Below are 24,663 nucleotides of genomic sequence, written 5' to 3' on the forward strand. Positions count from 1 at the left end.
CTAGGCCTCCTCGGCGCCGTCCATCTTCAGGATCCATTTATGCATTCCTGAATACTTCTCCTCGAAGGTCCTCTGGAATTTCTCACAGGTTGCCCACATGGGATCCTTGTCAGTCCAGTAGGTAAAACAGTTGGTAAAGATTTGTCGTACGTCGCTGACAAACTCCTCGTCGCCTTTGTACTGTCCGCGGTCCATCTTGTCCTTGATAGTGCCAAGGTCCATGGGCTTGGTGACCTTCTCGAGGTAGTCGGGAACACCATCTTCAACGGGATTAACAGGTTGTCGGAAGGGGCCGACTAGCCGAGTCCAGAAGCCTATGGAGAGTGTTAGTGAATATACAAGTTAAGAGGCGAGAACGCGCTCTTCAGAGGAAAAGGTAGGAGGGACCAGGAACAGCAGGTCTCTAGATTAAGGGGGATGGATGGTCACGTACCGGGCCCACTAAGCATTCGTGACAGAAGGTCAGAACAGAAGTTCAATTTCTGGTCGTCAGTGAACTGGTGATCACCACCGGTGTTGACAAGGCTTTTACGCTGCCTGCCCGGTTTCAGGGTGGGGAGGGAAGAGCGGGCAGGTTTCCGTGCAACAGGGCGTTTCTCTTGCGGGGCAGCTCTAGCACTCGTCACGTCTGAATGCCGATGCTTCGGTGCCTTGTCCTTCGGCTCATCATCACTGTCGTCGGCGTTGAGGTAGTGTACATTCTTCTGTTGAGCCTGATCCTTTGGAGACTGAACGTTATTTAGCTGGATGACGGGGGCGGAATCCAAGTGGCTCATGGCGACGACGAGCTCACTCAGAACCTCTTGCGGAAGACTCTTGCTAAACTCGCTGCGCGATTCTGAAGAGCGGATGTACTCGGCTGCCCAATTCAGTAAGAGCTTGCGGATGGACGAGCCCTCGGGAGTATCGTTCCAGACCTGGACAAGAAGGGGCGTTGCGGGGATGGATTGGGTCAGGCGCCGGCATTCGGCCATGGCCTCGAGGACCTCATCACAGAGTCCATCGATGCCGAGACGATGGCCAAGCTTCCACGTTGCGATAAGCAATTCATAGCCGGGCAGGGAATCAATGGAAGTGAGAAGTCGACCGGTATATAAGAAGTTTTGAACCAGACCGAAGACTTCAGGTGTGACCTCGGGCAAGGTGACGACATACTCCAGATCCGAGTTTCTGGCCTTATCCTCGAAATACTGTCGGTAGAAGGTGGACTTGTGACAGAGGAAATCCTTTTGGATGGCAAAGGGGACTTCATCAGGACCAACAAAGATCATGACAAACCGGGCATGTGGCTTCCTACGAAGAATGCATTAGTCGAAAAAGCTGCGTAGCACAGGATGGAAAGCCCACTTACAGCCATGAGAAGCTAGACCCACTTGCCAATGGAAGTGCATCCATCGCAGCGACCTGGAGATGTGTAGCAACTGGCTGTGTCGTTGTTTGTTAGTACTGGGACCAGAGTGCGATGTGGCGAGTGGGTTGCGCGGAGTGGTGATGAACTGAGCAAGGATGGGGCAGAATACTGGCGATGTCGGCGAGAGAGACTCGATCGGCTATCATGCCGGTGAGAATACCACCAGACGCTCAAGCCCACAGATGGATAGTTGCAAGTGATGAAAGCAGTCGGTGGGAGATGGCACCTGAAGAGGTAGTTGGATGAAGTGAAAAAAAGGAGGGTGGAGGACTTGATATAGAAAAACCGACATGGCCATGAGCAACGTGAATACATACGGCCAAGGGCAGGCGCAAGAGGGGCACAGAAGGGTACAAGATGAGACGAACATGACGAGAATTTACGTGTATTCAATATAGGCAACTTGCCGTCACATGGCCCGGCCGATCGTTAGGAGAAGAGGACTCCTTACCTTGCGTTACTCCCACTTGCCTGGCCCTCACCTTGGCTGACCTTCACCTCGAGGAGGCTAACGAGCCCTCGCCGGCGATTGATGCGACGCAGCAAGCAGGTAGGCAGTGTGTCGCGTATCCAGCAATTTGTGAGAGGAAACTCATAGACCGAGGGGTTTTCTGCGCCAATGACCCGATGCCAGTGTTAGGACGTGATGGCAATGGCTGGTGGCAGTGAATGGCAATGCCCGCGCTGGATTGGATTATTTAGAGATGTAGTCAAGTTTGCAGGCAAAATGAGTGAGTCCATCAAATCCAATGTTACATGCAGCTGTACGTGAAGCAAGGTACCTCGCCAGTGGGGTTTGGCAGGTGGAGCCAGACTTGGCTCGTGCCCACACTGCCCACTACCTGCTGCCCACTGCCCACTGCCCACTGTCCGCTGCCCACCTGCCTGCAGCTTCAGCGTTCAGCTTCCACGGCCAGACGGGAGGGACACTACCTAACTTGATTCTTCGCGATAATGGTCTTTTGACCCGGAATAGCGTGAGGATATCTCTATAAGCAACACGATTGCAGCAAAGCGCCAACATCCTCTCGATAACTACCTAAATGGTTGCCTTGAGGCTGAGCTGGACCTCGACTTACGCGTCATGTCACCCTTAGCAGCTAGCATCACAGCTACTGGCAGAGCCCCGGGACTCAGCTAACCTCGATGGAGGCAACCTAGACTCCCGATTTGGGCATGCCTTTTTCCACACGCCAGCTTGCGCAAGAGAGCTGCAAGGTGGTATAAGAGGCTACAGCGTCTCCAGCGAGATGTTGTACACCGCCCACTTTTACGATCCAGTTGAACTCGGAAACTCAATGGGTTCATGTGAGTCGCATCAAGAATCAACGTCACCGCCGTCTTCTATATCAGCACCGTCGCAAGCTTTCCGCCAGTACCAACCCCTTACTCACACGATCCCTAACATGGCCCAGTCCTCCGCATCCAGTACAGTCGCCAACAGCGCTCTTTCGACTCAGCATGCGCGACTGATCCTGGAACTGCTCCCCTTTAAAGAACAAGACCAGTTTCATGAATGGCTGACCAGTGAGCATGTGCGGGGGTCATGGACCGAGTTCCAGCAAGACTTCTTGTCTGGCAACACCAACATCCCAGAGCCTGACAAGGCCAAAACGGCACAGGCAGCCAAGGACGCCATTGGATCCCGTACGACCAAGTATCTCCTGTACCATCCACACAAGAATGGTTGGAGCGCTCAGGACCATCATGTTCGCTTCATCGCGCAGGTCGTAACCGACAACATGCTCAAAGGCAGTCTATGGTCGGAGAATAACTTCAGAAAACGGGGGCTTGAGATTGCGAAGGCCGTCTATGAGGTCTTGAGTTATCTGAGAGCCTCCCAGGTCGGGGTGGAGCGGCCACCATCAGAATATAAGGCCTGATCGACAGCACAGCGCCGTGTGGGTATACCATACCGCCTGCCCAGCCCCGACCGCGCACACCCATACGTTCGTATCAAAAGGGCTCCGAAGTTTCGACCATAGCGTGGGGGGTAGTTTTCCTAGTTCCAATTAACGCCTAAAAACTTATATTTCTTGGAGCCTCCGGCTGTCTTTGTATTGGCATCCTCGAGTACGAGACGGTTGTGACCAGGCACATCGACATAGAAGTACTTGTACTCATAGTCAGAAGTGCCTTGGCGCTTGACCAGTTCAATGTTAACGACTCCCTTATTGAGGGAACCGTGGACCTTTGCAAGCGAGTATCAATATCTGAGCAGTCGAAGTGCATTGATTTGATACTTACGTAGAAGTGCAACGTGAGATGCTCGTTGCCCTTGGCGTCTTTGCTATGGGAAGAGCTGGGGATTGTCAGTGGAAAGGCCGCTGTATATGATGCAGATTGCGACATACGCAATGGGTCGGGCGCGGCGCCATTTGTTCATGGTTTCCTCTCCATGCGCCTCCATGTGTTTGCTGTCTCCAAGGAGCGCAACGCAATCGGGGTCTGCCTTGATTCGGTTGACGGCTCGGTTGAAATGGGCGGTCTTGCTATCGGGAGAGAAAACGTCCGTGTAGAGGAGATAGCCAACACCGCACTGTGATGTGTTAGACGCAGCTCGTACTAGTGCGCATGCACTGATAACCAAGAGGTTCGGGTTCATACAGTCAAGACGAATCCAACAAACATCAGACCCAAGTTGAAGGACTGCTGTGTGGCTCTTGCGGTCTTTTCGCCGGCCGATAGCTGGTGCCACGGGACTCGGCCATCGTCGTTGAAAGGGGTGACGGTCTTGCGTCGCGGGCCGGTGGTGGTGGTGGTGGTTCCGAGGCCGTGCTGGGTGGCATAGCTTCTCTGGGCGAGGAGCAGTCGCAGTCGCAGTTGCGGCGCAAAGCTGTTGGGGTTCCTGTTGGGGTTCAAAGCCGACGAGGCGCGGGGGGTGAGCTTCATGATGGCGGCTCTGGTTCCATTGGAAGCTTCAAGGGGCGGTACGATTCGAATTGGGAGTTGAGAAAGGCGAACTCCTCTTCTACATTGCTGTAGGTAGGCAGGCATGCAATGTCGGGTGACGACAAGCTTTCCTTACAGCTCCAGCCTGCGAGCTCCATCGACGGATTGATGGATGGATTGCTAATCGATAACAGCGGCAGTTAGTAGTAAGACGTGGAGAATGACGAGCTAGATCCGTTGTAGATTAGCGCCGTGGCCTTTGGCATTTGGAGCGCTGCGGTGGAGCGCCCAATCTTTCTTTGACGCAGGAGTTCGGCCAGATTTCGCTTTGGCAGCCTCCTGAGCCCAAAGTCGGTAAAAGAAGTAGCCTAAGGAGGTTAATTACTGCTATTTCCAATTGCCTCCGTCGCCCCTCCAGCGCAACCATCGACACACAACCACCTACCTGGTCTTTTTTTCTTCTTCTACCTCTTCTTCTTCTTCTTCCCAGGGGAACAAGACAGCCGACAGGATTCCGCCCGAGCCGAACATTCGCCTATTTCACTTCCCACCCGACCAACAGCAATTCCATTCCTTAGCTATCATCCGTTACCTACCCGGAGCCACCCGCTACCGCTACAATGAGTGCGCTGGCGTCCAAGCAGCAGTCGCAGAAGCTGTTCGAGAAATTGAAGTCGAAGCAGGCCAACAAGATCTGCTTCGACTGCGGTGCTAAGAATCCCACATGGACTTCCGTGCCCCTGGGCATCTACCTGTGTCTCGACTGCTCCTCGAACCATCGCAACCTCGGTGTCCACATCTCCTTCGTGCGCTCCACGAACCTCGACCGTACGTCATTCTCATCCTCCTTGTCTTTCGCTCTCTCATCACAAACACTGACTTGCCCCTTCCACAGAATGGCAATGGGACCAGCTCCGTGTTATGAAGGTCGGCGGTAACGAGTCGGCAACCAAGTATTTCCGCGCAAACGGCGGCAGCGCTGCCCTCGCCAGCAAGGACCCCAAGACCAAGTACCAGTCTGCTGCTGCTACCAAGTACAAGGAGGAGCTTAAGAAGCGCGCCGCCAGAGATGCCCTCGAGTTCCCCGACGAGGTTGTCATCACTGAAGCCACTGATGCCGACGATGCTTCGACGCCCGCCAGCGAGCCCAATGACGACTTCTTCTCTTCTTGGGACAAGCCTTCAATCAAGCGCCCCACTCCTCCTATCTCCCGAACTGCCACGCCGCCGGTTGTCGGACGTACGCCTTCGCCCTTCCTGAACGCAAACGCCAATGGCAAGGACATTTCACGGTCTGCCTCGCCTCTGTCTAAGACCGAGTCAGGCGACGCCAAGCCCGCCGCTAGTCGCATCACCTCTTCGGCCGCGCTGCGCAAGACTACAACAGGTGGCGCCGGCCCTCGCAAGGCCAACGTGTTGGGCGCAAAGAAGACCACCAAGCTTGGCGCCAAGAAGGTCACGGGCGATGTTATCGATTTCGACGAAGCAGAGAAGAAGGCTAAGGAAGAAGCTGAGAGGATCGCCAAGCTTGGGTATGACCCCGAGGCCGAAGAGGCCGCAACCAAGAAGCCTGCTGCCGCTTCCAAGGCCGAAGCATCGAACATCGCATCTCCCGCCCCTGCAAGCCCCGCTACGTATGGATCTGGACATTCTCGTCAAAAGTCGGCAGCTGAGGTTGAGCGTCTCGGCATGGGCTTTGGTCGTCTTGGATTCGGTCAAGTTGGTGGTGGCAAGGCAGCAGCAGCCCCTGCAGCCAAGAAGAACATGGGAGGATTCGGCTCTGTCGGACCCGTCAAGGCGGCAGTTGAAGGTAAAGACATCAACTTTCTGGTATACGAACTCAGAGCTAACAAATTTTCGCAGATGACAGCGAACGCTATGCCCGTAACAAGTTCGGCACCCAGAAGGGTATCTCTTCCGACGAATTCTTTGGAAAGGGATCTTTCGACCCGAATGCGCAGGCTGAGGCCAAGACTCGCCTACAAGGCTTCGAGGGCGCTTCGGCCATTTCGTCAAACGCCTACTTCGGAAGACCCGAAGATGAGGAGCCGGCCGATGACTACGGCGATCTGGAAACTGCTGCCAAAGATTTCGTCCGCAAGTTCGGCATCACTGCTGGTGATGACTTGGAGAACCTGACCAGCGCCCTGGGCGAGGGAGCAACTAGGTTGCAAGGCGCCATCCGCAACTACCTTGGCAGCTAGAGCGCCAGAGTCATTCTTGCCGACATATTGAGAGTGGCTATCTGCTGCAATCGCTAGTCGAATGCAGTGAAGCCCAGAGATTCGTGCTGCCGAGTGGGCATCTAGAGGGATCTCGTGATTATTTTTTAATGAAAATGTGAGGTACGACCGGTGGGCACAGGACCGTATGAGCAATGACACAGGCTTCAGGGGGAAGACAACTGGGTTTAGCCTGCATCGTGTTTTGTTTAGATAGATAAATGGGGCGTCGTAATCGCAAAATTCTATTGCTATTTGTTTAATCCGAGGCCTCCTGGACGAATCAATGTCGTTATCAGAGGAATTCCTCTCGCAATCGGTTCTACAAAGTATTTATCAGGAGTGAACTGCGAAGAAAGGGGAGCTAAAAAAACTCCACCTCCAGCTTATACTTGAACATCATCATGAGTATTCCAAGTGAACCTGGCACGGGTTTGGGCTGCGTTCTCATCCCCTCCCTGCGGCTGATGGCTTGCTGCTCTGCTGAGACAAGCTTGCATAAAATCATGAATACCAGCAGCCGCTGCCGCCAACCCTTTTTCAGCTCAACCTGCGGAACAGTTCCCGGTGCTGAAGCACTGCCACCCCCACCGTCGTCAAAATGGAAATACTCGGGTTGACGCGCGCGTAGACATAAGGGAAGAGATCAGTGCGGACTTAGATCTGCTATTACACACACACACACACACTCTCTCTCTCTCTCTCTCACGCCCTCTCTTAAGTCCCTTAACCTACCATTCTCTTTCCACATCAGGTCGGGCTTACCTCGAATGAAATAAGGAGCAAAGGAACTTTCGAAAACACGAAATACAACCGCGTGACCACCACCACCACCAGAAACAGCCAACGTAGCGATGCCTACCACCACATCGTACAAGCCCATCGCGGCGGACGAGTTCCGGGTTGTGCACATTCTCCCCGCCGACGATGACGACGCCGACGCCGAGGTCCGGTGCCTGTTGGAGACGCGTCCGCCGCGTCTCAAGACGCACTACGAGGCGTTGTCCTACCAATGGGGCGACGAGACGGTGACGAGGCCGATCCAGATAGCACACCTCCCTTCCCCGGCGGACCGGCAGCGACAGCCAGAGGCAGAAGCAACAACAATCACATCGTTTCCGCCTCTACGGCTGCAGCTGCAGTATTTCTTCAGCAGGGTTACTAAGCGCCTCAGTAGTATCCCCATCCCCGCGCCCCTTCGGCAGACAATAACGCGTCGCCTCGACGCCTTGCTGTTCTCCCTGCGGGCGCTGGCCTGGGCCGCCGGCACCGCCGCGCTCTGGCACTTGATCTCGCCGCTGCCCGTGGGCCCCTCGGACACACTGGCACGGCTCCGCGTGCCGCGGGACGCCCACCTGCTCTTCGTGTGCGCGGTCAACGGCTTCGGCGTGGTCGAGTACCCGGTCAAGGCCATCCAGCTGCTGGCCGAGGTCTGGCGGACGAAGCCGTGGCGGCTGGCCTACAGGTTTCGGGTCGGCGGCGGCAGCGATGATAGTGGCGGTGGTGGCTATTTCCGGTTTCGTAGGAAGAAGAAGAAGAAGAAGAAGAAGAAGGATCGGGGAGGAGAAGTGGGAAGAAGAGACGAATGTGTTTGCGACAGTACCCTCGAGTTTGAGACCTTCCAGGCGACGACGAACCTCGTGCTGGCCCTCAAACGTCTGCGCCGCGAGAAGGGGGTCCGCACGCTCTGGATCGACGCGCTCTGCATCAACCAGCAGGACCCGGAGGAGAAGCAGGTGCAGATCCGGCGCATGGGCTGGGTCTACGCCAACGCGTCCCCCGTCCTGGTGTGGCTGGGTGATTATCACGGGGTCGTTGATGATGGCGATGATAACAAAGACGATAACACTGCATGTTGCAAGACAGCACCCCTAACGACGAAGGAAACGTGCGAGAAAGAAGGAGGGGAGTGGGCCAAGAACACTGTTGTCGTCGTGAGCTGCAGATCCGAGCTGCCTTCAAGTTCATCAAGTCCCAGAGCGGATTCCGATACCGATACTTCTCGCAGTCCATGCCGAGCCGGGACAAGCGGTTCCAGGAGGCGCGCCCGGGTCTCATCGAGATAGCGAAAAGGGGCTGGTGGGAGCGACTGTGGGTCTTGCAGGAGGTCGCGCTCGCCACGGGTCACGTCCAGATCCAGTGCGGCAGCAGCACGTGCAAGTTGGAGCAGTTCATGTCGGTGCACATACGGATCACGGAGGAATACTGCAAGGAGGGCCAACAAGATGGCGAAGACATGGTCTTATTGAAGGAGGCGTTTGGATCGAGCGGGCGCTTGATAAGGGCGATCAGGGACTTTCGCTATTCGTACATCAAAGACCGGCAGGGCCCGCTGGCGAAGCTTTCGGCCGATATGTTGTCAAGCGGTATCCGGAAGATCACGCGGGGCACGTCGAGGCGGTCGGCCTGTTTTCACGAGCAACCCTTTGAGGACCGGCTCCAGCGCATCCTCCTGCGGACCGCGGGGCGGTTTCAGTGCCGCGACGACCGGGACCGGCTGTACGCGATCTTGGGCATTGCCGGGGGCGTCACGATCGGGGAGACGAATCGGCTGGCACGCTTCATGGATTTCATCAGCAACTTTTCGACCGGCACCGTCATTGCACGTTCGATCGATGACGTCCTAAAAATGTCATCCCCTTCGTCGTTGGGTGGGTGGCTCCCAACGGCCTGTACTGCTCTCGTGCTCGCGCACACGATCTGGGATATGTTCTACGAGTCAGAGGCAAAACATTGGACTATCAATCGGCCTGACTACGTCGTGACGGAGTATGAGGATATCATCGGCGCTATCGCGGACGTGCCAAAACGGCAGGGATCCGCAGAATTCTTTACTGCACTGGCACGATTGCTGGCCCATGCGACCAAGAGCCTGACATTCCTTGATGCAGTGGCATTCAAAGAAGAGAGCGGAGGAAGGGAGGGTATGCCATCATGGGTGCCGAACTGGGCACGAGAGATCGATAGTGATGCTTATAAGCATTCGATTCGGACGAGGGGAGACGATGCTCAGGACCTCTTCCACTTCATCGACGGAGGTAAAGCACTGCAACTCGTAGGCCGTCTAGTGGGGAGGGTGGAGGCGATCAAGTCATTGAGCCATGCCATGCTTCTGTCGTCGCCGCAGAGCTTTGCATCAGAGAAATACCTCGCGCTCCCCCAAAAGGGAAAGACATCGTGGCAAGGGCGCTGACGTGCGCATTTATGATAGCGTCGCACCGGAATCCAATAGAGCAAGAGGGCGTGAAGGAAGTAGTGACACTTCTATTCAAGTGTATCCAAGACTGCCTCGATCTGGGGGCATCTTTCCTCCTGGCCAATGATGTTTCAAGCATAGTGCACATACGTGGTAAGAATCGTCGCAGTGAGTTGGGCTTTCTGCGGGCTGGCGAGGCAAGATTTGGAGACTCGATATTATTCGTCCCAGGCTGTTTCTACCACCTGGTGTTACGTAGGACCAGACAAGTCCAAGCTGGAGAAGGAGAAGGACGCTGGATACTCGTCGGATTGGTCAAAGTCGGTAGCGGCAAGACGAGAGAACCTTGTCTGCAATTCGAGTGGGAAAAGCTTGTGAAAGACAAATCCGTGTATAGATACACCATCGTGTAGAACAGTCAACCAACACTAACTGTTTTACTATTTGCTTGATACACCATTTCTCTTGTGCGCTCAACTCTCAACAGCCAGTCGAGGCGGTACCTGTAACGGTACCTGTACTGCTGTTACGGCTTTCAGAGTGGTTAAGCTCTCTCCGAATATCAAGTAGTTCATCGAGGTTTTAATCCAGGGGATAATCTTGTTGGCTCCTGAGACGACCGAGTGCCGTGAGCAGGATCTAGACGTGCCCGCCCTTGCAAGGACTGTTGTGCAGAGGTCAAAAGCCATCAGTACCGCCGTGAATAGCTCCGCTGGTCTGGGCATGTAAGGCTCCCGTAACCTGCCTCATACAATGCTGGCAAAGCCATGCGCTATATCGAGACAATGCAGCTCAAGCCAGGCATGCCGTATCCCAGGGCCTATACGGGGTCCATGTCTCCAGAGGAAAGAAAAACGACCAGACATCCGTGAATGAGCGAGGTATCCCTTCGACGGGGTACAGGTAGCGAACAGCTTAAGAAAGATGATTCCTAAAAGGGGTCGATGTACTAGATTGTACCCCAATCTCCAAGGGTGCGGGCCATGGAGAGTAGCGAGCAGCGAGCCTTGGGAAGTCGTATTCAGCCTCGATGCAAGTCGTTGCTAAGGCTTATGTACCTGCTTCTTTAGTCGAAACCGACCAGTCGTTGAAAGGCAAGACTCGACTTGCATCACCGCGGCCACCGCGGGTGTTGCAAAACCTGCATGACACATAATCTTCGCATCATCATAGCCAGAAGTGTTCGTTCAGCATGCGCTCCAGCGATTCAGTGGCCATTGAGACTCTTCCCCTGTTGTCTTTCTGGCTGGGCGGCCCAATATGCCGATGTATGACAAGCCTCTAGGGCAACAGGCTCATCCCTTGCGTGAGGTGGGCATTCCAAGTTTATGGGTTGACAGGACAATAATTCTTCTCCATCCCGGTAGGTATCTAGACGACCATCCCTAGCATACTATCCCGCTCTTATCGTAGCATGACTTTGAGATGATACCCTTGGAGTAGCCAGGACTGGCGTTGCGGTTTGGGTACTGATGTTCCGTGACGCAGGCCCGCAGCAGCCACCAGCCATATGCTCTCTCGAAGTTAGTGGTGAATATTAAGGGGGAATTCTAGCTTCATGTTATGTTGCAGTTGCTCGCCCTCCAAGGTAATTTGACAGCGGTAGAGGCTTGCATACAGTCTGGATAGGCAGTCTGTGGTGCAACGAAGGGCTTTCATGTTTCTACATCGAAACAAAATTGCGACGACACCAGTATCTTTGTCGTCTTGTCCCGACCGCGATGAACATTCTCCCTGCATCATTCTGCCTCTCCCAGTGATATTTTCAATCTCTGACTAAGCGGCAGGCCAACGCTAGTGACCACCTACATGGATGGATGAGGTACATGCTTTCATCTTACCCGACCAACCTCACTTTGGGGCATTTTGGGGGCAGGCAAAGCAAGGCCCTTGCGAACCTTTCCACCGTTTAAAACGGTGACGGTCTGGCTTCTTTGAGGTTGGAACCCTGCAGGGACTCCAACGACAGGTACATGTAAGCAACAGGCAATACCCATTACGTTTCATGACGCAAACCCAAATTTCGTTGCTGCACTGTGGCGCTCAAATGCAAGTCCAAAAGAGAGAGCATGGAAACTCGTTACACCTTCCGCGGTGGCTGCCGTGGTTCTTAGCGGTAGCTCCCGGGTCTTTGCATCCGGTGACCCCCATCTTTCGAGTATACCTGGCACGCGCACACACATACATGTACCTGTATGCAAAATGATTTGACGCGGACGCATCCGGCCCCATCAAGCTCCAAAGCAAGCATTGTAATATTGGATTCAGCCCCTCGGACTGACTCGATGGCTGGTAAATGTAACGAAAGCTGTAGGCGTCGAATAGCTTTCGAGGTGCGCTAACCACGGCAAAGGCGTCCTCGGGAAGGCAACGGGACCGAACCTCTGATCAGTGGCACAGGCATCTGCCCGCGTTACACCAGATTGGACAGGCTTGGCCCAGCCCTTGCATCACATCATCGTTGAACGGCTTTTCGAAGTACTTTCTTGCTTACCGCTTGTTGCGAAGAAGGACAATACATGGGACAATAACCCCGACCGACCGTTTTCTCGTAAGAATCCCTAAACTAAAAATAAACCATAGCCGGAATATAGACGAGAACGGAGAACTTGGTTGCAATACCACCAGCGGTTTCCATGCCGAAAGAGCGTGGGATACCTTGCAGTTGCGTGCGCAGGCATCTTGCATGCAAACGGGCGCTGCCAGACGGCCATGAGGTGGACAACGGTCCCCATATTTGCGAGTGTTGCCCGCACAGCGAGTATGATTCCAGGGATTGGCAGGCCGGTTGGCTTATCATGCCCATTCGGATCTCTTTTACGCTGGAGGGAAGGTCGGTCCAAGTGGGTGTCATCGTTTGTGCTTCGCTTTCTCAATTTTGCGAGCATGAACCATAGGGCTGAAGGTTGTACATAGTGTAACGGTGTAGATGCAAATGCAGGCCTGACGTATAAGGGGGTCTGGACTATAGAGCAGAAAGAGTTCTGGAATTGAGGGATACGCAAACCCCGAAAAGCGAAAAGCAGGTCGCGAGCTCGAAGGTGGGCACACGCACCATGCATCCTAAGGGTGGTGCGGGATACTGTGAGTTACATGTAGGCAGGTAGGCCCATCAGCTAAGGCCTGGGCGTGATCAGCATCAGCATCAGCATCAGCATCAGCACCAGCACAAGACGCCTAGGGCGGGAGCAAAAGAACATGGCAGCTCACCGGCCCCCAAATGCAACCCGCGTGCTGATTGTAGTGGGCCATCGCCTAGGGAGTGCTTTCCTGGCGTAGATGCGAGTGAGGTATCACATTGCAGTGGCTCTCACACCGCGCGCGGCCTTGATACGATCAGGTCTTGCGAGCCGACGCCACATAAACAAAGCCGTGTCCTGATATTGTAGATGACGCCCCACCACTTCGAGGAAGCCCCCTTTCGATGATGATGTGTCAGTACTTGGCTTCGCAAGGCTCACACGGAGGTGGTACCCCGCTCAACTTCTAGCGTCGAGGTGCTTTCGAGATCATGCAAAGATTGATATGGGTGATAGCCTGAAGAAGACCGGTGTGGACTTTGGCACACGAGGAAGCGGAGAAGGCCCCTCGCAGTAATTGCCGGGTCAGGGCCAATTTGCGAAAGTCGACGGCTGCCGGCAATCCATAGCCTGGTCAGACTTGCCGCTCTTGTTCCATTGGCAATGAATTGCGATGTGGCTGTCCTCTTATGACACGAGGTCTGGTTGGGTAAGTACCTACATCCTTGGAGTCGGTGGGCATGTAGGTACATGTCACTTGGCAAGAATGTTGTTTGATTCCTGGGACCGTCAGCAGCGCAGAACCTGGCGTAGAGTAAGAAGGAAAACAGGAGACGGGCGTGTTGGACCTTTGCACCAAGGAGCAGTAGCAAGCCGGCGGTGCTCGCTTTTACATTCTCGGTGTGCGTCTTGGAGGAGATGACTGACGACACTTTTCTTTTGCGCTGCGACGACCCGAGCGAGAGCCGGCAGGCAGGCGGCCACGTAGAGGTAGTGGGTGAGTGAGTCATTGGGTCGGTGCTTCCAAGCCACTTGCAGCCTAACCTACATCTTGCTGTGTGTATGTAGGTACTTAACATGAGAACGGGTGATTACCTCCCTACATACGGATACATATGTATGATAAGGCATGGATCAATCAAATACCCGATCACTTTTTTATTCCGTCTCCCCGGCTGCTTCTTCATCTTGGCTAGCCCTCCATGGCAAGTGAGTGTAGGACGGACGAAGGCGGGAATTGAGGATGCCTGCCGTGGGAAGTTTTGAGGGAGGGGTGGAAAAGATGAAGGAGAAGAAGAAGAAGCAAAAGAAGACCTGAAGCAAGAGAAGGAACAGGGATGGGGGAGAAAAAGGAAGTGCAGCGACGCGATTGCTGGGGCGGACCTGCCTTACTATGTACGAACGGGCTATTCTTTTTTTTCTTCTTGCTATTTTCTACGGCAAGTCCCAAATCCTTTAGCACTTCTTATTGCGTACTTACTTAAAAGATGGAATTCCCCCACGAACGGATCTACCAGTGTGCTCCACAAAAGCTTATTTGAACCACGGCGCTTCAAGATGCGCTGCAGTGTAATGTTCGACAGCCTCTAGATCTAGAGAAGACGCGCCGTCTGGCCCTCTGGCTCACCCCGTCGCGCGAGCGGCCTGAACGTTGCAAAGACGACTCGTCTGGCAATCTAGTCTTCATCTTGTACGCAGATCGTCAGGACCCGGCAACCTGTACGACGACTGCATGGGTAAGGTGGTTTAAACTGGAGAAAAGCTGTAAGCCAAGACACGACTGCAGCTGGCCTTTGTTCTTCACCAGACCATATGGCCCTCGCTATAGGGAGCCTCGCATGCGACAACCCTGTCTCGGCTGGCGCGTGAACCATTTGAAAACTGTAACAATGGAGGCAATCCATCCACTGACCTACTTACCGGCTCTTCGCTTCGGGTCTACTTCAGGAGAAGCAGACAATTGCCTATCGGTCGGCTCTAACCTAGGAACCTAGGAACCTAGGAACCGGAGGAAACCAGACCTGCAACGTCGAGGCGCAGCAACTCTGGAAATGATCGGAGTGATGCCGGAACCGATGGATGTGTCCCAACCTTGCATTCATGGTTCACGCCCTCTATTCCCCCCCTGTTTGCTGCCATGCTGACTACATGCATGTACACTCCGAATCGAAAGGGATGCCACACCATCCATCAGGCCCCACCGGAAGGGTTTTCAACAGGCTTATAAGTACATGTACATAAGTACCATACAGGAAAATCGGCAGGCTGGCTTTGTGCACTTGGAAACCGATGAGTAAACCACTCAATGGATATACTTAATTTGACAGCAATCAACCTCATGATGTAATATTGCCTGGTCTACCCCCTGACCCACGTACTTCTCGGTCTCACCTCGTCAATCTACTACCAGGCGGATGGATTGTCAAGTCCTCCACGGGGCCCGGCCCAGTAACCGTAAGCCGCTCTGGGCGTTAGCCGTGGGCAGCGTGTTTTAGCGCCCGCAGTGGGGGGCCGATCCTCGAGCTTGCTGCCAACCCACCACCCGTTACCGGTTATTAGTGGCTCAGCACAAAGATGTATGTACATGTAGGCAGGGTAAGTAAGTAAACATAAGCCGTAACGAGCCTTTCAGTGCTTGTCTCCTCTGCTGTTCTCGTTTGTCGTACCGCAAGTCCAGTGGTGGGAGCCAACCCCGAATCTGCCAATGACACCTCGAACCAAGTAAACGGGAGGGTGCATCTGGTTTAGCAGATCCCTCCAGTCATGTCCTAGTCCAATGCAAAGTGAGAATTCAACTAAACCTATCATTACATGCTGCTAATCAACTTGCTCACATGGAAGCAGTATGCACGCACGGGTGCAAAGGCCAGTCGGGAACAAATACAGCCACGGAGATGGGGACATTTTCTCTTTAGGTTCAAAAAGGTCGCGCGCGACAACAAATAACCGAGTTTCTCTTCGTGTGTAAACCCCCGACCAAGCCCATGGGGGTTTCCATGCCATATACTAGCGAAAACAGGGCCCATGCTGGGCACTTGGCGGTGTTGACCATGACTATGAGCCAGGAGGTGAGAACCGGAAGCAGAGATCCACCCAATAACACTTTCCACATCATACCGACCGAAGCGAGAGAGGCAGGTGACTGTGGGAATTGAAAGCAGATCTCACCAGGAGGGTTGGGTTGGAATAAGAACCAAAAAAGAGATCCCCACGCCACGCATCGTAGGAAATAGCATCTTCTGCCCCATGAATTCCCCGCTTATGCTTTCTCTTCGTAACCCGTCTCTTCCAACGCCGCTCCATGATTTCCATATATCTTCGTAATCGTTCCTGATGGAAAAGGTGCAGAGCGAGCGTCCCTGGGCTCATACAGCCTACTTCCTCCCTCACATTCGGCCAAACCAGAACAATGAAGAAAGAGAAAGGGGGGACAAAAGAAAAAAAAACGAAGAAAAAAGCAAGGGGTATCCTTTCCGCAAACCGTACAACCCCTTTGGCAATGCCCGGAACCAACCAACTTGAAATCTCCCCGAGTGTCTTTTCTGCACCTGACCGAACAACCTGTTGCTGGTTATCTTGGAACTTCCAGCATCTGTCTTCTTTGCTGGAATAAATGCCATACATTCTTCATCATGCATATTTCCGTAAAATCCCTAATTGGTGCCTTGTCCACCTTGTTCATGCGCCATACCTTTTGACCTTCCTAAAGTTCAAACCCAAGAAACCCATGATGCTTTTCCTTTGCTCCGTCCGATTTCTAGCGATAAAATAAATAGACCAGTGAAAGGTTTCTAATGTGCAGCTCTACTGCCAAGATCTCCAGTCGAGGAGAATAATCGCGGTATACCCCAGACATTCGACTCGAGGGGAGGACTACGTCGATTGTGGCAGCATTTGCGGATAGTAGCCTGCAGAGGTCGGCTTTCCCTCGAAGCGATTACATCCTCTCGACATGTTGCTGTAAGCTGTGCTCGGATTGGGATAGAAGAGACTGGGCAGCGTGCCGTCATGTTCGTGCTTGAGCCTCGAGGTCGAGAGCTCCATATTGTCAGCCATTGATGTTACCACAGGCTCTGGATCGGTCCGGTGCGTAAACATCTCAATGCCTTGTCGGGTGTCGTTTCCTTCATAAATCGGCGTCGGGTAGTACTGGTAGTCTTTGCTGCTCTCGAGTGCCTTTACATCTTCCACCGACATGACAGGTTCCATGGGCAGATCATGCGGACGATTGTGGCCACTGTATTGGCCGCGGTGCTCATAATTACCCGTGCTGTAGGTGGATCCGAGCATAGAGCTTCCTGGAGCATAGTCCTGCATTTGGGGCGCGTACCCGCTGAGAGAACCACCTGCAGCTCCGGGGCCGCTGCTTGCGCTGCCTCTCCTCTCCGACTGGTAATGCCCTGGAGAGCGCCCTCGCACAATCATCTTGGCCGACTTTCTGTGCGCTACCTTCATCCATTGGTCCGCCACGCCCCGCCCAATCTCGCCCACGTGAGCATGCAGCTCAACGACGAGATGGTAATATTGCTGGGCAGCCCTTCGCTTCCCATTGTTCGCAGTTGCTTGTTTGAACTGTATTCGCTCGAACGTATGCTCCGTAGGATGCCCACTCGGCGACTGGTTGAAGCCGTCGTATAGGCCTCCCGACGCCGGGCCAACTCCCAATCGGTGACTATGGCCATGGCTGTCAGGATATAGCGTTCCTAATGGGTGTGGTGTCTGCTGGGGTGGTTTGGGGCTAAGCTCCACCCTATCCGGCCTGGAAACGGGACCCTTGTCCCGCTTCGGGGTATGTTGAACAAGATCAATGGTGTGCGTGTCACTCTCATGGACCATGGCCGAGATGGACATGGCAAAGCCATATACCTCGTAATGGGTCGCGCTCGAGTTCGGTGTGTAATGCATGGCAGCGCCAGGGTAATTTGGCGTCAGGCTGTAGGAGCAGATGCACGAGAAGTAGTTTCGTCTGTAGCAGGTCCACTCGCCCTCGGAAAGGAAGAAGCCCTTATCGATAGTGCCGTTGATTTCGACCTTGATGGGACTGTGGCCCGTGGCATATGTGGAGTTGCCCATGTTGTTGGATGCCCTGGAGAGGGGGGATGTTCTGGTTGCTTTTGGCTCCGTATGGTGGATCCATGGTCCTGATTGGGTTTGTGGTGAATCCAAGCCCGGGGCTGGGTGTCGGCGACAGTGGGTGCCGTCGAGAATGAACTGAGAATGGTGGCGATCTCTGTGGGTGGTCGAGTGCCCTGGTGTACCCCGGAGTCACTGATGAGTAGATGTCTCTGGTCGTCTTGTATCCTAGATTGGGAAGCGGGTGGGATCGAGGCGCATTTGCCATGCCCACCGACGACGTGCTATAGGTGTCGTGAGCAAACCAAGCCAAGTCTTGGATAGGTTATTGCACAACACAATAAAACCTAGAGAGAATCATGGCATGCGACGTACCTAGAGCCCAGCCGTGGCCTAACGTCCAGGTAATTTGAACCGGGGTGGTAAAATGGGCTGTTCTCCGGAGGAAACCCTGTGGAGGCGTTGAGAAGGGGTACAGTTGCTGGAAAGATTACGGGCGGTGGCGGTTGACTTTCTAACGTCGTTAATGAGGAGTTGTTGGAGTCTTGGGTGAATCTTGTTGTCGGCGCACATCAGCAAGGGCACTATAGCAGGTAGATAGGCAGATCGTGAATGGGGTGCAAGGCTGCCACGGCAATGTTGTATTGCAATCCCATACGAGACAGCACTCAAGTGCCACATGGGTATTACAACCAACACTTAACGTGGCACGAAAAAGTGCGGGTACCGATCGGAACGTGTGAACCACTTGGACATGCTGGGGAACCCAGAAGCACTGTCTGCAGCCAGTGGTACTTCCCGCTCTGGCGGCTCAGGCAACCATGCTCCTTGGATTTCGGACCTATGGCACGGAAGAATGCAATGTCGGCCAAGAGTCACCGTCAGTAGGCGACCACGGCTGCCCGACTGGTAGCCCTGAACATCTCCAATGGCCACAGTACTTACGCTGCAGGGTACGAGAACGAACTGCGAGCTTCATACTCCAGCGGATATGATATATAGGCGTTTTTGAAAGAGGTGAAGGGATAATGCATGGTGGATCAGAACTCGAATTAGGGGGGCTTTGCACTAACCTCATCTCAGACGGGGGTGGTATATCGAGGTAGTCCAGCCCGGACGGAGGAGACTCGAAGTCCTGTCCAGCGAGAAATTCAGGTCAGCCTAGGGATTGATTCACTGAAATTGACAGCTAGTTAATGGTGTCTGAAGAGGGAAGGCCGTTTCCGAAGATGCCATGTTCACAGACTTGGAGAGTTCAGGTGGACATGATTCGCAGGGTCTGCAGCGGGTGACTGTGACTATTAGCGGTCTGTCTGTAGGCTGCATAACCGTGGCCAGTTTCGAGGAGGGGGGAAGGAAGTCAAAGGCAGGACGGGCAGAGAGAAGGACACGAGATGTGTATCGATTGTATGTCTGCCCTCAACTATAGCATGGTAAGATGATAGACACCGTCCTCTTCCGGTTGGCTGGCGTACATGAACAAGAAAGCAGCTTCCGCTGGTGGGAACGACTAATCATCCAAGATAACGGTTGTTGTTTTTATCGTGCCACTAGGCCACAGAGGACTGGCCCTGGGGTAGTACAAGTGCGGTTCATGGGGGAAGCGAAGTGACATTTCCTGTACCTCCCAGGGAATGCCAGGAAGCCTTCCCGCAAGAAGATATGTGCAGGATGAGGGTATTTAAAGACGCAAGCCTCCCTCGGGTCCGACTCGCTTCCTTCTGCGCAGCGATGCAAGAGCAAGGCAGAATGGGGATTGATTGCAGGAGAACCAGGGCGGATCAGAGGTGCTTGTGGGAAAGTGAGGTCGTTGTATAAGGTGCTCGCGCATCTTGACGTATCAATATGAGGCATGTAGTACTCACTAGTGTTTCCTGAAGAAGTTCGATGTGATGCACACCAACCACGCTTTCGCCTTGCCTGCGACCACGAACCACAGTGTAACTCTCCGGCCGTGGGTCGATTATCTTTTGTTTTCCCCCTTCAGAACGGCTGATAGGTCAATCACGTACTTTGGGTCAAAGAACCGGCATGCGCAAGCTTATATTGCGCCTGCCAGCTCCGCAAAAGCCATTATGGGTGAAAAGAAACGAAGGGATAAAGGAAGAAAAAAGAGAGAGGGAGAGAGGGAGAGAGAGATGGGGAAAGATCGAGTAAGAATAGCGATGATGATGATGCACAATAACACAACAAACAACCAAAGGAGCGGGCTTCACCTTGTGGAGAGAATTGGTACTCATAAGCAGAAATTCCCAGTCGAAACTGGCGTCGCTCAGTTACAAACGGTGCGTGTTCCGGTTTCCGTAATGCTTGTTCTGGGTCTGGTTCTGGGTCTGGCTCAGGTCCCTGGTTCTGCTAGGCAAGAGGTACCCATGTTGGGCCCAAGTCAGCGAGCGCTCCAAGTTCGGTTCTGTCTGGTCCCTCGTGCGGTGCTGTGCTGTGCTGTGCTGTACTGTAAATTGTGTCCAAGGCATGGGGGTAATAATGAAATGTAATGTAGGGGTGCGTGTCTGCGCCGCACATACGACCCCCCGGTCAAGTCACTTTTAGCGCAGATGGATGGGTACAGCGACGAGGGTACGGGTACGGGTACGGGATGGCCATCCATCAAATATCCACGACGGACTGAATGAATGAATGGGATGGGTGTTCAGGGTGCTGCTCACTCGCTCGCCTTCATTCAAGGGTATGGCCTGATCTAACCTAGCGATAATCCCCTGTCGCCAAGTGATCCAATCGCGCGGCTGCTGTTCCTCTGCCCTGTACCTGTATTTTCCATTGGTCGTCAGCCTGGCTTCCCGACAGGCAGTTGCCCTTTCGGTCCAAAGTCTCGCGACCGACAAACAAAGACGAAGAAGGTGGCGATCAAGCCGCCGGGTGAACCACGAAAGGCCGTAGCGTAGGTACTGCCAAAGTAGCCGCGGATTCGGCGCCCAAGCAAGCAAGAATCGGAACCGTCATGACGTCTTTCTGGCAGCATCGCTTCCAAGGGGCACTGCCCTCTTGATCGAATTCTGTGCCTCTGACTGGCCCCCCGAGATATGTACCGGTCGTGCCGCCTCCGAACCATCCTACCAATACCATGTTTGCGCTCTGACGTGGCTGCATGGGCTTCCCGACTCGAATGGCGCTATGCGACAGCATCGGGGAGAGATGGTAGAGACGGTGTCTGATATGCAAGACTTACAAAACGTTCCTGTCAGTCGATCAGCGCCATGTCCGTTGTTTCCCGCTCTGTGATTGACCCATCCAGTCTCCGCCGAAGAATGGCGTCAAGCGCCACTGGCCCCGAGCCCTCGGGACCAGACACGGCAACAGCCCCCTCTTCATTGCGCATATGTATATGCGTTGAGCGTAATTGGACCGGTAGAAAGGACGATTCGCGACATTGAGGAGTATTTGGGAAGAGTATGCGTACATACCTACTCTACAGTGAAACCAGGACTCGAAAACTTTCAGCTTTCAGTGTTGTGTATCGGTGAACATCGGAGTCGGACCAACCGTGGCAAGGAATCGTGTCTTTTATGAGGATGCTGGACTTTCGAATCTGGCCCAACAGGAGGACGGGCGGACTGGTACAAAGTGATGTGGAATGTCACAGGAGCGTCTTTTGACTGTTCTTGTCAACTTGGTTGGTTTGGCTAGGTCAAGTTGGAACCAAAATGTCATGGTTAAGGAGGAAAGGGAATCTATATACTTAGGCGCTAGCCCCGAGCCCCTGGCGTGGCTCCCGAAGACACAAGGACCCTGCGAGGAAGGATAGTGACTCCCAGGAGCTAGACTGCTTGTACCACGGCTCCGAGCGCGGATCAAAGCTAGTTGTTCTCATGGACTTGTTGCAGTGGCTGCATAGACGATAGTCGGTGGGATGGAGGCGTCAGGCGCTAAAGAGCAACTCTTGTATGATCTTGTCAACTCGGGAGAAGCTAGGCAGGTCTTTTTAAACAGCAAGATCGAGATAGCACCTAAATCTAGGGCATAAGGCAGGTTACTGGCACTCACCATGGGCCGACAACGGTCCTGAAGATGGCTGGGGTAGTGTGTATGCTCGAAGCCTACTAAGCTGATTGTGTAAGTAAGTAGTGATGAATGGAAGGGCCCAAGAAGTTCCAAAGTCTACAGCCACAGACTCGTGGCCACTGCAATTAGTGATCATATATCAATCAAAAGGCGCATGGACCGTGTAAGTTATCTTCACCTTCAGGTGTTGTGAAGCGCAATGGAGCACGGGACGCTTCTAGCTGACTGGAGCGCTGTATGTCAAGTATTCCATATCCCACATACCTCACAGTCAACGCAAGCAACCACGCTAGGAGTGTAAGGCTTATAGTTCCAGGTGCTGCTCCAGTCGATCTAGCCTCACGGACCAAACAAGCCTCTGGTCATTACCTCAGTGCTATGACTTGCCCTGCTTGGGGGCGGGCAACCTCCTGATGTGCGCTGGCATGAGGAACTACACCAAACCTTTCGAAGTCAGATGCCTGTTTCATGTATTTTGGCCGCATTACGCCGTATAGCATAGCAGCTTGCAAGGTCGAGTACGTGAGCTAGCAGCCAGTTGCAGTGACGGATGATGTATATGGTATGCTGGAGGGTGGGTATTGCGCGGAAACAGCTTACCTACTGGAGGTCTGGCGAAAACTCCATATCTCGTGCATCAAGATCTGCAGCTACCCTCCCTATCCTCCTACGAGACGCCACAAACACTGCTGGTAATTAGGAAGGGATCTACCTGGCCAAGGTTGGTATTCACTCCTCGGCTACCTGCATGACACGCATATGAGCGTCATGGGCGATATGAAGTCGGAGCCTGCCATGGAGATCGGAAGAGCCTGGGCTTCGTGTGTCTTGCATTTGACTGCCGGCCTTTCCAGTCAGAGGTAACCTGTACTTTGCCATTTCGGGCGAGAACTCTGTCCGCATGGCGAGGGTAGGCCTGAGGCTATCCTAGAGAGGCTCACGCTGCCTTCCGAAATGTGTGGCATTCGTAGTATACCAAGCTCGTAGTTCGCCGCAGTGATCTAGTTCCAGCTGAGTCGTCAGACTCAGGCGAGGCTTCTAGGTCCTGCTGCTATAGAAAACGCGACATCCCCTTGCGGGAAAGCTCCTGGAATGTTTTCGGCCCTACCTTGACGAACCACGATGCGTCCAGAAGCCGGTTGGGACCCGTTCCATTACACTGCTCGGCAACGACCGAACCATCGCAACCAAGGCTTGGCTCTAACGGCTGTGGTGTGCCAATAAGTATCTTCTTGAGCCAGTGGAGTGGGGCCCGCGGAAGGTACGGACGTAGAGTAAGTAGGTAGAGGAGAGCGAGAGAGGGCAAAGCCAAGTCCACTGGCATTAACGTTGTCGATGATCCCGCCTGACACGTGTGGCTCCATGGGCGTTTTCGAAAACAATACCGAGATCAGCTTAGCCTCAGCTAAGGATCCCGTCCGGTTTGCCTGCGGTTGAGGCCAAGTGAGCGACGGTCTATACGACGGCCTCTGTCTCTCCTGTCGACGTCGGCCCCGAACTCTACTGCAAAGCTTACATTGAACATTGGCATGTAGGGCTGCCCCGGTGTACTTGAAGATGTACTTGAAGGTGTACTTGGTGATGGAGACACCCTCCTCCGCCAGGCCAGACCAATCAACGGCCGGGGTGGAGCGCACTTGGCTTGGGTAAGTACATACATACGCCCTTAGTATGCAGTTGGGTTCAGTCCGGATGCTCGACCAATGAAGTTGACGAATACCCGAGGCTTGAGGCTGGCTTGGGAAGCCATCCCAGATGGGCTATAGTCAGATTCGCCAACCGCCAAATTGGCTTGGCCCGATTCTCTAGCTGGTATGTACAATGCGTGCTTAATATAGTGGCAGGCCCATTGGTCATGCACCGCATCATCCAATAAGTCGCTTACGCAGGCTGCCGCTAGGTCGGTCGCAAACTTGAGGTTTCGACAGCATGGGCCGGCCGGCCATATACTTGCGGTCACGGCTAAAGAAAGGGCCAGAAGAATTCCCATGTCCAGACTGGGCTGTTTCAGATGACGGGTTCCAGGACCGTTTGAAGAGCCACTGCAGTGCTGAGGCCCGGTGTTCCATTAGCAGTTGCCGAGTCGATCACGGCTTGAGAAGTCGTGTCCAACAGCTGCAGGAACTGTTGGGGAAGGACCAAATCAGAAAACGGCACTTGCGCCTTTGGTGATTGCAGGTAGGCACCTAGGTAGGTAGCTCTCAAGCCAAGCTGCATCCAGGCACACATCAATTGATGTAGAATTCGAGCATAGAACATTAGTGGGTAAAACGTCCTGTGACCACCCCAAGGAAGATTTAGGTAGGTTAGGTTACTTTGTAGGTAATCGGTACGGGTATGGGTATGGGTGTGCTTTCTTCTTCTGTTTGAGGTCTCCATCTCCCACTTCTCGCCCCCCATCCCATCCCCCTCCCCCATGGAAAGGTTTGCGAGTCCTTGCAGTTCTTGAGTTCAATTTTGCGTCGGAACGGGCCGCGTTGTTTAATCTGGGCCTACTGCCAGATGAGGCGAAAAGGACTCAACTGCACAGCAGCACAGGGCACATTTATTGGCAAAAACTCAATCGCGATGACTGAGCCTTGAACTGCTCAGTGCTGGCTGCAACATTCATTGCATCTGGGCCCAGAAGCTCACATAAGCAGGGTCGTTCACGCCGACGTCCCAGATCTTGTGTGATGTGACTGATCTCTGACGAACCTAGGTCTTCAATCGTGTACACGCCATAGGCCAGAAACGGCTGCTTGGTTCGTTTCTTTTCAGTAGTAAGTCGAGCAGGTGTGTGCATGTGTGTGCGTGTGCAGGTGAAGTGTCGAATCCCATTACATGGCA

The 24,663-nt window shown here is 53.7% G+C and overlaps 7 protein-coding genes across 7 annotated transcripts; 3 read left to right on the forward strand and 4 right to left on the reverse strand.

Moving 5' to 3' along the window:
• On the reverse strand, window positions 1-1,395 carry PG997_007661 (uncharacterized protein; the record flags this gene model as incomplete). Its single annotated transcript, XM_066811976.1, has 3 exons — window positions 1-314; window positions 434-1,293; window positions 1,352-1,395. The coding sequence occupies 3 exons, from the start codon at window positions 1,393-1,395 to the stop codon at window positions 1-3; spliced, it is 1,218 nt and encodes a 405-aa protein (XP_066667318.1).
• A 1,422-nt stretch (window positions 1,396-2,817) lies between these two features.
• On the forward strand, window positions 2,818-3,294 carry PG997_007662 (uncharacterized protein; the record flags this gene model as incomplete). Its single annotated transcript, XM_066811977.1, has 1 exon — window positions 2,818-3,294. One exon carries the CDS (start codon window positions 2,818-2,820, stop codon window positions 3,292-3,294), a length of 477 nt encoding a protein of 158 aa, XP_066667319.1.
• A 119-nt stretch (window positions 3,295-3,413) lies between these two features.
• Window positions 3,414-4,303, reverse strand: PG997_007663 (TIM21 domain-containing protein; the record flags this gene model as incomplete). Its single annotated transcript, XM_066811978.1, has 4 exons — window positions 3,414-3,602; window positions 3,659-3,713; window positions 3,766-3,950; window positions 4,019-4,303. The coding sequence occupies 4 exons, from the start codon at window positions 4,301-4,303 to the stop codon at window positions 3,414-3,416; spliced, it is 714 nt and encodes a 237-aa protein (XP_066667320.1).
• A 620-nt stretch (window positions 4,304-4,923) lies between these two features.
• PG997_007664 (Arf gtpase-activating protein) lies at window positions 4,924-6,507 on the forward strand (the record flags this gene model as incomplete). Its single annotated transcript, XM_066811979.1, has 3 exons — window positions 4,924-5,131; window positions 5,199-6,113; window positions 6,167-6,507. The coding sequence occupies 3 exons, from the start codon at window positions 4,924-4,926 to the stop codon at window positions 6,505-6,507; spliced, it is 1,464 nt and encodes a 487-aa protein (XP_066667321.1).
• An 872-nt stretch (window positions 6,508-7,379) lies between these two features.
• On the forward strand, window positions 7,380-9,718 carry PG997_007665 (ankyrin; the record flags this gene model as incomplete). The annotated part of the gene is made up of 2 exons (XM_066811980.1): window positions 7,380-8,314; window positions 8,392-9,718. The coding sequence occupies 2 exons, from the start codon at window positions 7,380-7,382 to the stop codon at window positions 9,716-9,718; spliced, it is 2,262 nt and encodes a 753-aa protein (XP_066667322.1).
• Window positions 9,719-16,614: 6,896 nt separating this feature from the next.
• Window positions 16,615-18,387, reverse strand: PG997_007666 (uncharacterized protein; the record flags this gene model as incomplete). Its single annotated transcript, XM_066811981.1, is given in 4 exon segments — window positions 16,615-17,952; window positions 18,011-18,098; window positions 18,190-18,295; window positions 18,309-18,387. The coding sequence occupies 4 exon segments, from the start codon at window positions 18,385-18,387 to the stop codon at window positions 16,615-16,617; spliced, it is 1,611 nt and encodes a 536-aa protein (XP_066667323.1).
• Window positions 18,388-22,563: 4,176 nt separating this feature from the next.
• PG997_007667 (uncharacterized protein) lies at window positions 22,564-23,903 on the reverse strand (the record flags this gene model as incomplete). The annotated part of the gene is made up of 4 exons (XM_066811982.1): window positions 22,564-22,761; window positions 22,943-23,151; window positions 23,351-23,470; window positions 23,720-23,903. 4 exons carry the CDS (start codon window positions 23,901-23,903, stop codon window positions 22,564-22,566), a joined length of 711 nt encoding a protein of 236 aa, XP_066667324.1.
• Window positions 23,904-24,663: the final 760 nt, after the last annotated feature.

Source organism: Apiospora hydei, assembly GCF_038363865.1.
Source record: "Apiospora hydei strain CBS 114990 chromosome Unknown utg000006l_segment0_segment0, whole genome shotgun sequence".
In the NCBI taxonomy this organism is placed as follows: Eukaryota; Fungi; Ascomycota; class Sordariomycetes; order Amphisphaeriales; family Apiosporaceae; genus Apiospora; species Apiospora hydei.